This window comes from Colletotrichum orchidophilum (genome assembly GCF_001831195.1).
Source record: "Colletotrichum orchidophilum strain IMI 309357 chromosome Unknown Scaffold_27.1, whole genome shotgun sequence".
Classification (NCBI taxonomy): Eukaryota; Fungi; Ascomycota; class Sordariomycetes; order Glomerellales; family Glomerellaceae; genus Colletotrichum; species Colletotrichum orchidophilum.
This window is the reverse complement of record NW_019172983.1, coordinates 27,454-39,788: the sequence shown is the minus strand read 5'-3', so window position 1 is coordinate 39,788 and position 12,335 is coordinate 27,454. Positions and strand designations below refer to the sequence as shown.

General features: G+C 54.5%; 3 protein-coding genes across 3 annotated transcripts; 1 reads left to right on the top strand and 2 right to left on the bottom strand.

Annotated features, from left to right (window-relative positions):
- Positions 1-157: 157 nt before the first annotated feature.
- On the bottom strand, positions 158-1,330 carry CORC01_04172 (calcineurin-like phosphoesterase; the record flags this gene model as incomplete). The annotated part of the gene is made up of 3 exons (XM_022615820.1): positions 158-948; positions 1,018-1,251; positions 1,315-1,330. 3 exons carry the CDS (start codon positions 1,328-1,330, stop codon positions 158-160), a joined length of 1,041 nt encoding a protein of 346 aa, XP_022477565.1.
- Positions 1,331-3,930: 2,600 nt separating this feature from the next.
- CORC01_04171 (uncharacterized protein) lies at positions 3,931-6,292 on the top strand (the record flags this gene model as incomplete). Its single annotated transcript, XM_022615819.1, has 2 exons — positions 3,931-4,196; positions 4,393-6,292. Coding segments are annotated over 2 exons (2,166 nt in total), but the record flags the coding sequence as incomplete, so codon positions are not given.
- Positions 6,293-7,319: 1,027 nt separating this feature from the next.
- On the bottom strand, positions 7,320-8,269 carry CORC01_04170 (cell surface protein; the record flags this gene model as incomplete). The annotated part of the gene is made up of 2 exons (XM_022615818.1): positions 7,320-8,095; positions 8,161-8,269. The coding sequence occupies 2 exons, from the start codon at positions 8,267-8,269 to the stop codon at positions 7,320-7,322; spliced, it is 885 nt and encodes a 294-aa protein (XP_022477563.1).
- Positions 8,270-12,335: the final 4,066 nt, after the last annotated feature.

Below are 12,335 nucleotides of genomic sequence, written 5' to 3'. Positions count from 1 at the left end.
ACCTTGCCATTATTGTAATGACCTTTGTGAGGAACCTCTTGGTGAAATTCAATCTCAACACAGGCCACACATTGTAATTTTTTCGTTGCTGTGCGAGTCCTCTTCGTCTACTCCACGCATCGCGTCGTCTCCAGGTTCATCTTCATCCCAAGCCAGGTTACAGGAAGTAATCGGGAAGGGAATTACCATCTGCCTGTTTCTCTCCACCACCCAGCTGCATGTCCTTGTGCTGGTCATTTTCCGGGGCCGCAGCGAAGACGTTGAAGAACCTCTCGCCCGTATCACTGACCTCCAGGACGCTAGCCATATTTCCACATCGGTAGCAGTAGTTGGGTGCACTCCATACGGTGCTCAGTCGGTCGTCGTATAGGACTTGAAAGCCCTCCTGGCACAGCTGGTGTGCTCTCAGGATGTGGTCCATGTTGTTTACAGCCAAGAATTTTTTGACCACCTGTGCGCCAAAGGTATAGCCCGCTCCACGGGGACTGAGAGAAAACTCGTCGCGCTCGGGATCAGGGTCTGACCATACAAGATCGGCCATGGGACCTTCGTGGGGGATCTCGCGGAAACGGTCAATAATGACGATCTGGTCGATTGAGTGAATGGATGGCGAGAGACCTGAACCATGAAAGTTAGCGAAAGGGGGAAACAATGACGGCGCAAATGCGGGTGTAAAGAATCGGGTGGTAATACCGCCGTGGACGCAAAAGATCTTGTCGTTGATGACCACGCTCAGGGTCAGAAAGTCGAACATGTCGGTGAAATAGTGCCATACATTGGCATTTCCGTATTTTCTCGAACACTCGGTATAGAAGCCATAGGACTGAGTGACGCCGCGAGATTCATGGTTGCCTCGAATCAAATGCACGCGATTGGGGTATCGAAGTTTCAAGCACACAAGCAAAGATATCGTTTCGACACTGAACATGCCACGGTCGACGTAGTCTCCTGTTGGACAATCGGTGAGTCAGTCTTTGCATTTCCATCTTCCTGTCCGGCGAGACATGGTGCACATACCCAGAAACAAGTAATTGGTATCTGGACACCAGCCACCAATCTTGAAGATCTCGATTAGGTCGTAGAATTGGCCATGGATATCGCCGACGACAGTGACGGGGGCGCGGACGTGGACGACGTTGCTTTCGCGCATAAGCAGCTCCTTGGTTTTGGCACAAATGGCCTCGATGACGGACTCGGCGAGGAGCTCTCTCTTGTACAAGCGCGAGATACACTCGTCGAGATCGACGGAAGCTATGGTAGCACGGCACTATTAGAGAAGCTGCCTTGCCCGAGGGGGGTGGGCGCAAATATTACCTGGGAGCCCAGGCATCGTTGACGTGTTTGTATGCGACAGCAGCTGCAAGGCTGGTGTCTAGCTGATTTGGGAGTCGGGAAGAAGATGTAGCAAGACTACAGCGGAGGGTCGTCGCAATGGTCTGTGATTCACGAAGCAGGTCGTCGGAGACCACTTCTACTGAAGAGGCGGGCTATGTGTATTGGGGGGCTTCGTGGTTGTAGTAACATGATCGAGGACGACGTGCCTTTACATGGGAGCAGGAAGCGCGCGGTGGCAGACAAGACGAAGCAGACTAGTTAGAGTGCAGGCTGATTCGGTGGCAGATGGAGGGTGGGTGGAGAGAGTGAGAGTGCACGCCTGTATTTCGGTAGGCTTCGAGTGGTCGAGTGGCTCGAGATGCCCAGTCGCCCAGAGCAGAAGAGAGCCGAGAAGAGAGAACGAAAGGATGGGTACTATGGTTGTAGGCCGTGGGGATGCCCTCGGCGAGAGACCGTGGTAAGGTATTCTTCGAGGCTTCGAGGCTTCGAGGGACGTCATGCTGCAAAGGCGACGTCCATCTCAAATTGGAACAGCTGGGGAAGCTCGGACCTGGCTGAGAAATCCCATCCAGATGGGACTTCAGACAGTAAACGGGACCTCCAATGATTGGACTCGGTTGCGTTATGTGGCCCCACCTCTGTCAAACCTGCACGCTGGCAGGTCGAAGGTGCTTACGTACACACGCAGCTTTCAAGAGCAGACGGCCGCTGCAGGGCCCTAACTAAGGCTGCAGAGGCGCTGGGACTGCGCGGCGCGAGGTGCTGACGGGGAGAGGACGAACGCTGGCCAAGGAAGCCTGGACTTGCCATGTCAGCAGGGGGCGCGGCCATTCACCCTGGAACGCTGTGCTCCTATAAAGTCACCGTTCCCCCCCTCTGATGAATAGTCCTGGCGGGTGCGCCCTTTTCTTTTCCTCACCTCACTGTTGCGCGTCCGTACGGATTGGCTCCACCTGGGATTCTTCCCGTCTTCACCAGCTTGCAGAGCTTTCCCATTCATTGTCATTTTCTCCGCAGCGGCAGCCTCCGATCTGCGACGTCAGAGAGACAGAATTCTAGCCGCCGCCACGCGGATCCGTGGCAGTGGACTGTAGCTCGATATTTCCTTGGTTGTTTTCAGGCGCGTTCTTCACAAACACGGGTCGGGCTGCTGACCTCGTTCGCTCCATTGCTGGCTGGCCGTCTCCAGGGACCCAACAGCACCTGGTTTCTGAGCCGTCATAGAAAAGCAGTCACACTTTTCCTTCACCCTGGTTTCTCCCCAATTCCCTAGGCGCGACAGTTCTCAGATCTGCCAGCTGGTCTCCTGGACGCCATGCTCGTCTATCGCGGTCTCTGTTTCAACCAAGATAATATAGCATTTCTTTCCTTCTCTGTCTCTTGAACGTCTCATTAAGCTCCTGGTTAAACTCATATGTCCTGCGCCTGTGCCGTGGACCAGCATCTATATGCTCCTGTTCCGGTATCCGTGCCCATCAACACTTCGCGCAGCTCCAGGTTGCCCTCGAGCACCGCCTCCTGTCCTGCCAATCTCGTCCGATGACAACAGCTGCAAGCTTTCCTAATCTTTGATCCATGACAGATTTCGAGGTAGACTTGAAAACAACATCAGTCCCGGAAGTCTCATGAGACCTGTTATACATCAAGATTTCCACCCCTTGAAATTCTAGTTCAGAGATGAGATGCGTTCAGACAAGGCGTGCTTAACTACTCATGCATGAGAGATCAGATGTGGCCTCTGATCCTGCATGTCGGAATCTCCCCCCAACCCAACAAGTCAGATACGACATGCATAAAAACATACTGCCCTGTCCGTCAGCTTATTGCTGCCTCTTGCCGCTGCCTCTCTGAGTCTGGCTGGCCGAGGTAAGCCCAGTCCCGTCCTCCTGCTCTGCCTCCGGCCAGAAAAAGAAACTATGCGACCGGGCCGATGAATTTCCGGCCCCTTTCAGCCTTCCCTTGCGGAAGGAGTTGCCTTGGTTGTTCAGCTGTGCCTCACTGGGCAGGTGCAGTGGCCCACTTTACGCCTGAGCCTGGGCGCGCAACCTTCGTTTTTGGTCGACTTCGTCGCGCTCTCCCACGATCCTCATCCCATTACCCCCCTGGAGTGAGACAAAGCCCATGATAGGCGCCTTGTTTAGGCCTCTCTATCAAGACTCCTAACTTTAGAGGCTGAGTTACGGCTTTTATTGTCAACCGTCCTCAACCCCTTCCTCACAGCACGGCCGTCAACAGGCGGTGCTCCAACTTCAGTCTGCTTAGGCGCATTTCCTAGAGACTTCTGAATGGCATCACAATATCCGTCACTTTGACCCGCTGATTCGAGTCTCAGTCGGATTAGGGGGCTGTGTACGCTGCTACTCCGAGTTTATCCGTTGCTCAGCATCTCGCTCACCTGCTGTTAGCGCAGCTCGAACACCCAGGTTGGCGCCTCTGACTCTCTTCCCCCGTCTTTGGCGAGCTCCTTCTGATACCTTATATCAAGTCTTTCTTTATTCAAGTCGGCTTTGGTATTTGTTACCAACTATCTTGCTTAGCAGCAAAGAGGTATTTCCGTCCTGCTCTAGCTCTTCTTTTCGCTAGACTTCTCTCAGCCCAGCTTGGACCTTTGCCTTCATAGATGAAATCTACATTCTCACTGGCTTGGTCGCGGTATTCTTCCTGAAGACGACCACCTATTCCTCCCTCTGGGCGTGGGTCAAAGCTGTTCACCAGCCCAAGAAACGAGGCACCTCACTATCAATCATGGCCGACCATGCACCAGGAATGGGGCCAGCTACGAAAGAGCCCAGCTGCATTAATTGTGGCGGGGTTGGACATTGGGCCGTTGCTTGTCCGGAGCCTGTCAGAGCGAAGCCCGCGTAAGTTGCCTGATGCCAAGTCGGACATGGAGGCGACTGTTCCCTGCTTCGAGCCTGAGCAATACTGACTCGATCAAAGCGGCTTGTCACGAAAAAATATTTCAATCGGCCATGATCATTATGGCCGAGGTGGTGAACATCATCAAGGCGGACGCCGTTCGGGGGCTGTCGTGACCAAGTATCCGGCCCCACTAAGCGGCAATCCGATCGTTACTCGATACGCTCCGCCCCCGGGCCAACCCCATGCTCCTCCGTACCCCGGCCCCCTGCCTTCCTATCCGTCATACCCTCCACCTCCCAATGGCTACCCTCCCCCGCCGGCAGGGAGCTACCCCGGCTATTCCCAGTTTTCTCCGCCGCCGCCGCCTCCCCCCGGCGCCTACCCACCACCTCCCGCTCCTCCCGCACCGTACCATTATCCAGCAGCTGGCCAGTATGGCGGGCCTCCACTTCCCGGTCCCTCTAGTCTACCACCTCCTCCATATCAACCACCACAATACGCTGCCGGTGCTCCTTACCCTCCACCGTCTTACCAGTCAGCACCTGGATATCAGCCCGGTCCTCCACCCTCGAGCGTTCAGTATCCGCCTTCCTATAACTCAACACCTCCGGGAGGCTACCCTCAGCCGCCTTACGGATCTCAACAGCCTCCGCCACCGAATTCTTACCCTCCCTCATACGGTCCACCTGCTCCGGGATATGGCCATCCGCCTCCCTTGCCTGGCCCTCCACGTGCTACACCTCCAGGGCTCCCACCAATACCTCCTCCCAGGAGCCAACCGCCGCGGGATCGGAATGGACGACACCGCCAGGGGCATAATAACCGAGATCGTTCTCGCAGGAACAAAAACGGCAACCAGCCGAAACGGGATGCTTCGCAGTCCAGACCCAAGTCCGGCAATAAAGACCGACCTGAGGCACAACAGCCCGAAGCTCAAGCAAAAGCTACTGAGGCGCCATCAGTCGCAAGTGGTACGCCTGAAAGCAGAAACGTCAACATAGCTTCAGAGCAGGAAGCTGATGAAGAATTTGATTGGAAATGGGAGGAGGAGATGGTCTTCAAAGAGCTAGGCGAAACTCATCAACCAGACCCGATTGCCATGCCGCTACCCGGACCTGAGAATTACCATGATAACGTCATGCTGCCTCCGGCGTGGAATGCCACTTGGATCCAGTCTCGATTTGCAAAGGAAGGTAATCTCGAAGATTTCTCGCGGCCGATACGAGAGACGGAATTCTTCATCACGATGCAATACGACCCAGCGTTCTGGAAGTGTCCCGAGGGGCGTGCGCACAAGCAGCTCCCTGAGCCACGAGAGAAGACCAGCACTTTCAAGTCCAGTCGCCTTCCAGGGTTCCCATCTCTCCCGCCGAAACCTCCTACCCCAGAAAATCGTGATTACCGACTGATCAATAACCGAAAGCGAACATTGGACGATTCAGCATACAAGAACCCACGAGCCAGGGGTGGCCAAGAAGTTGGTGAATGGGCGGATCATCGTCATAAGAGGCACAAGGTTGAGTCGCTTTCCGGCTACAACGCCAATTCACCACATAATCGAAGATCCAGGGACGACTTGAGGCCGGTTGATCGCAATCGTCACCAAAGACCAGAACACACCGATTCTGATCCTGCCCAGGCGCTCCTCGTGTCCTTGGATGAGTCTCAAGACACCGGTTCATCCAGGCGATTTGATGAAGAGAGAGTCGCAGGTCTACAAGACTCTGGATATTATAGCTCCCGACATGTTCGCAGGCAGACCTCGACCAACAGCTTCCAGGAAAGGGGAGCATCACCGCCCCTAACGCTTCGCGGAACATCACGCCCAGAAAGCCGGCCGCAGAGCCGGCAGGCATCTCAATCTCGATCTCGTTCGCGTCACTCCCGCCGCCGTGGATCTCACAGCAGCCCTGCCGAATCACGCCCAGTATCTAGGCAATCTGCGGCGTCTTTCGGTACTGAAGCATCAGAACTATCAGCACTAGAAGCTGAACTACTCGGCATTGCTCCCAAGTCGAAAGGAGACCGTGATGGCAAACACGATGGCATGAAGATGCGGAAGCGCGTTACCAAGGTCGATTCAGCTTACAGGTAAGTAAATTGATCTAGCACCTTTTCGTGTTCTCTTGCTAATCTGGGCTCGAAGTCGCCGGTGGTGATTATCTCTTTAGCATTTTCATCTCTCGGCCCGTACATTCGTAGTTCAGCAGAGGCTACGGCATCCGCGGCATGCGACGGCGCCAAACATAGGCACGCAGACAGTTTCTGCCCGATTGTTCACACCGCTACACTCTAAACAGCAGCAGCGTAGACATAGAATTCCCGCTTTAATAAACAACAGTCTGGCAGCATTGCATTGAAATCTGGCGTTGAGATGGAGTGAGTCTGGTGGCCGAGGATTGGCTCTTCGGTCTGGATCCGGCGTCATGTGGGTAGAACTCCTCGTTGAATGATAAACACCATCATCTTGTTTCTTGTACTAGACACCACACCGTCCCAGCCTTGGAGTATCTGCATGCCCGAGAGAGGCATGCGAATGGCCAGATCAAAATCAAATTCTTGGCAGAATCAAAATGTTTCCGCTATTGCCACTGGTCAAAAGTGTTTAGTTTCCTGCCTGCCTGACACAAATCCGGTGTCAAGTCATTACAGCACCGAGCAGAAGGGATATGGCCTGTGCTTTTGAAAGTCAGTTCAGCACCTTCGGACGATGATAGAGTTTGCCCCGTCGGCTGATTACCATCCTCGGGCCATTTTTATGCTCCATACTAATCCATTCTAAGCATATGCCTAAACAGACAGTATCGGATAGAGGCCGCGGAACTAGCCAGCAGAAGATGCTCTGAGACGCTGCAAACATTGCGGGAAACAATCACATATCAGTGATAGTGCACGAGAGTTTTTCAAACTCCGATCGGCGTCAATTGCCTATGGAAATGTGACGACCTAATAATAAGAAAAGTATGTAGGAAATAAAGAACGGCCGTTTCCAAAAGCTCTATACCCAAGTCTGGAATTCGCCGAGCCTCAAAAGTCCCTGACTTACTGCGGCATCGGCCAATCTCCCAAATTCCCAGGTTTGACGCGCCAGAAAAATTCACCAAAGCTTGTTGACAAGTCGCTTATGCGCGGTTGTTGAGCTCCATGCGCTTCTTGAGGCGGTAGGCGATGGCGCGCTTGCGGCCGGCCGCGCTCTGGATGAAGGCTGCGGAGCCACCGAAGGGGCCTGCACCAGCACCGTTGCGGACACGGACGACGCATACATTGGAGGCCATGCCGACCTTGCCGTCGCAGGTCATGCCAGCGGGCATCATGACCTTGACGGGGTATTCGGTGTTGGTGGCGAGCGACAGACCCTGGATGCCAAGGCCCGGGACGTCAGTGGTAACCTGAGCGCTCTGGAAAGCCTCCTCCTTGGTGCCGCCGGAGGTGCCGTCGACATCGGCGGTCAAGGGCCCGGCGCCATCCTGGTTGATCTGGCGGTAGGTCATGGAAATGGTGCCGTCGTCGGCACAAGTGGGCATACCTTGGGAGGCACCCATACCGGCGGTGGCGGCGACGCGAGCCTCGGGGGGACCGTTCTGCTTGTTGCCCTGGTTCTTGCCACCACCGCCGCCAAAGAGACCGGCGAGACCCTGGCGAGCGTAGAGCTCGGCACGCTTCATGTTGGGGATGTTGTCCTCGACACCGGTGCCGGAAGCAGCGCCATTATTCTTGGGGGCGGCGGCACCACCCATGAAGTTGTTGACCATCACGGCGGCGTCGACGGGGCCGTTACCCTGAGTGCGGCCAAGAGGGCCAACCTCGCCGGAGGCGATCTCGCGATCACGGATGATGGCAGTGTCGGCCTGGGAGCCGCAGCCGTTGGAAGTGCAGTCACGGGGAGTTCCATCGGCGACTGAGGAATGAGTTAGTGACTGTTGTGTATGAGGACATACGACCACTAGTGAGAGTGAAGCTTACTTGTCAGACCGGGCATTGTGACGCCATTGGCTCCCTCGACGGACAACAGCGTGCCGTGGGCAGAGACGGTAGCAGCCAGGGCGGCGACGAGGAGCGATTGGGAGCGCATTTTGAATGAGAGGTTCGAGCTTGAAGAAACCGGATAGAATCGGAGTGGTTTTAGAAATTAAGAGTTCCTATTCGTGAAGAGCCACCGGGGCTGAGATAGGTAAGGAAAGTGAAGAGGGTGAAGAAGTGAAGGGCTTGCTTTGTTGATGCTGTGTGATGAGGACAGAAAGAAGTTAAATTCGGTGGTGTGGACGGGACTGTTATATAGAAGATGTTGACTGGACTTGCTTGGCATTCCATATCATGGTCAGGGGGGATGAATTTGACAAATTCCCTGGGCCAAGATGGGACGGGTTGGAGGTTCGGAATCGGATCGTTCCATGCTGGACCACTGTCGTAGCAAGCAAAGCAACGAAGCAGTGCGGTGCAGGCAGAGACAGGGCAAGGCCAGGCGGGCAGGCAAGCAAGCAAGCGGACGAAGAGGTTCCAGGGTCTGTTCTCAGCTGAACCTCACCCCGCCTCCTTCTACACACGCGCGCTCATACTGGTAGAGAGAGAGAGAGAGAGAGAAAATGTGTGTAAGAGAGAGAGGGAGAAAGAGAGAAAGGTACATTGGCGGACAGACTCGCTCTTGCCGGCCTGCCTTGATCCCCGATCAGACCTTGCACCCTGCAACCCTTCGTCAGTGTCAGTGTGTTCCCGATGGCTAGGACATTTGAGCCGTCAGCCAAAATCAACCTCAAGCATGGCTCGGTATCACGTCGGCTCAAGTGGCATAGGGAACAAGAGGAGGGGTGTGGACTTTTTGGGGGTGTGTGAACTCGGATTCTGTTTCTTGGCTTCACAACTGAACTCGAGAGAATTGGAATTGGTAGAATCTTTTACAATGATTGTGAAATGAATATGGGACGACCAGACGACTGCGACGTCGGAGGCCGGTCAGTGAACGGTAGGCATCGACATGCGATACGCAGGAGGCTAGGGTTCGGAAGTTGAAGCATTACAAACGGATCGCCAAGAAGCGGCTTAAAACAAATCGCATCTTGGTTGCTGGAGTTGCCTCCCAGAAAGAGAGACGTGGAAGCGCCCGAGAATCCAGCCGCTCACATCCAGATCCTGGGGGTGGTAGGTAGGCTCGGGTGGGTTGGGGCTACTGCGCCTCGTTGCCTCGGTAATGCTGCGCGCGTGTGTGGTGTGCGGCGTGTTTAGGAGACAGAGTGATTTGAGTGATGTGCAGTTTGGATGTGCGGCGAGGGGTGGGTCGCGATGTGGAGGATGCCAGAGGATGTGTCGATGTGCTGCCGGGTTGTTAGCTCGAGGGTCGAGTGGACAAGACTCGAGGGAGGACGTGTGGGATGTGAGGTTAGGTTTTCAGGTGCATGAAGCTTGGCGAATCTTTGCTCGCAAATCTGTTTCAGTGAAGGTCTTGGCGACGAATGGCCGTGCTGTGCCTTGAGGTGACTTGAGTGAGGTGAAGATGTGTGAAGCATAGGACCTCAGAAGCGTCAGGGACTCATGAACTCAAGAACACGCACGTGGCTTGTAGTCAGCAAGTAGGTCTTTAGGTGCAGGGGACGCAGGAGAAGAGGCAACAAGAGTTCCGATTGGTCCATCAGCCAGGAACATGATGCAGCCTTCTTACGGAAGCCAAGAAGTTTGCGATTTATGTGATCAGACTGATATGATGGGCAGATCTAGAGTTGCCAGAGGCCAAGGGGAAGAATGGAGGATAGATAATCCAGTGGCTCTAGTGTACCGTCGAACGTGATGTTCACAGGGACTCTCGATGTGGCACCGTTGTACAACCGTTGTGCTCTGTCCGCTCAGCGTTCGAGGACCCGTTCATTTTCCCTCGCTAAAAGTCTTGGTAGTAAGCATCTGTATCGCCTCAGCCCTGAAGCGAGCCTGAAGAGTCTCTGAGTCCAGGTTCGGAAACGCTGGTCCACGTTTGTGAGTCAGGAAACGCAGCCGTGTGTGGCCTTTTCTTCGGTCATAGATGTGTGGATGGAGGCGCAGAATGCGTGGTGGTGGGTTGTAGTTTTACGCTTGATGAATTGGTACCGGGTGGATCACCGTGGATGTCGTCTCAAAATGGCCCTCTCCGCGTCCGGGGTTCGAGAGGGCACGGCCTCGGGTTGTTCGAGTGAGCCTAAGGTGAGATCCGCTAATGCTACTGCTATCCAGGACGGAGATATTGGGGTGTTCATGTTCCTTCCTGCGGGCGATCATCCGCGATGTGCGTCCGCGATATGCACCCGAATTGTTTGGCAAAAAGGTTTCCCTCTTGGCACCATGGTACGACAAATCGTTTCCATGGTTCAGGGAGGGGTATACGGCGAGCAGAAAACCTTGTGACGAAGTGCTACGGCGTTGTAACGAACAACGAGCGAAGCCTTGCATGAGAAATCGAGTCAAGATGCCGCAGTTCTAGCCTGAATGGACGCTAGGAGCGAACGGCAGAACGTGGCATGCAGCAATGGAAGGTTTCTAGCGGGCTTGGAGGTTGGGAGGGCGTCGACAGAAGGGGAAAAGAAGTGGTGTACAGTAGATGCACCCTCTGTTCCTCTCTATATTGTCTCGGTGTGAGATGGACATCTATCTGTATCCGTACCATAGTAAATAGCTGTCAGTGCCCCCCTCCCTTGCCCTTCCCCATGGTGACCATGACCTGAGGCAGCCGTGTGACCAGAGAGAGTCCGAGGAACATCAGCCGTGCGAATAAGTCTAGTTGTTTCTTCAACGTGATGGCTAGTATAAGCAAGGCCAGTGACATTCGCAGAGACATGGAGAAGTAGGCCCGGCTGGGGAGTCGCGTGAGCGCTTGTGTTTGGAGAATTACGGCGGGAGGAGGAGGAGACTCAGCCAGGCGTGCCAGGGTTTGTTGGTGAATCAAGGAAAGCAACGTGCCAAGGGCCCCCTTGCGGCCACGCCTGGAGCTTGAAACGGGCACTAAATTTAGCGGCAAAGCTTGGACTGTTTAAGCTTGTGGCTTCCGCGGCAGCGGACAGCCAACCACCAACCTCTTCCGGCACGCACACACACACTACCTCTGTACTTTGTAGGCATCTACATGTAATTACCTCACCATGTGTTTCTAAGTGTGTACACCATGCACATGTTCCCTCCGCGTCATCAATGTATGCTTAATTGTGCATGGCATTAGTCCTGTGTCTGTTTGGACCAGGCCTGCCTTACCTAAGTTGATTGCTTCTTCTGGTTTTCGTTTTCGGCTCCCCGTTCCTCCTGTGCCTGTGCCTTTTGTCTTTCTTATTCTTCGACTATACTCCATCGTCCACGACTAATGCAGGCACAATGCTCATAATCTGTCATCCCGCAACTTTAACACGCCTATCCTTGGCGCTTGCGGCATGCCACACTCTGCCTCTTCAACCTGCTTACTTTTTCTCAGATCTAAACACGGGCTCCTTCATGCACTTTGCCAGCTCACCATGGAACACTTACTTAAACTTCTTCTCAAATCAATACGGTATAACTGCCCGTTGCAGTATCTCACTTTCGTCCCGTCAGCCCCCAGCCCCTTGCCTGTCGGGATGGTTCGTTGCCATTCTCGCCATGTTCCCACACTTCTTCTTCCAGGCAGTTCTAGATCCAATGCCACCTCTCATTTCACATACACAGCGCCGAACCCTAGACAGCTCGCCACTTGACCCTCGTCGATGGGCTCGCCCTGTTCCCAGTGGCTGACATGACATGTGGCTCCCGTCCGCTCTGACATGCCACCGGTAGACGCAACACGCCCCTCAGACCTCTTCTCTGACAAGCTTGGTACACCCGGGCAGACGCTGCCGGTCAAAAGCAAAATCAGACTTGGAATATCTGTCTCAGCCACTTACCCATCGCGACGTCTAGCGCGCTTCTCACGTCCGCGACGGCAATCTTACACGCCCGCAACTTCCCCTCACCGAGCCAGCGAGGAGCTCGCAACTTGTTTGGACAGGCATCGATGTTTCCCCGACCACCTGAACGTCGGTCCGCGATAATCGATCTCATCTTTCAGATTCTTCTTCTCCCTGTCTCAGCGCGGATCATGGTGCCTCCGTTTTCTGCCGTCTCTTCAGGGAGTTACCGGTCTCCATATGCATCCATACAATGCTTTCCTGGATGGC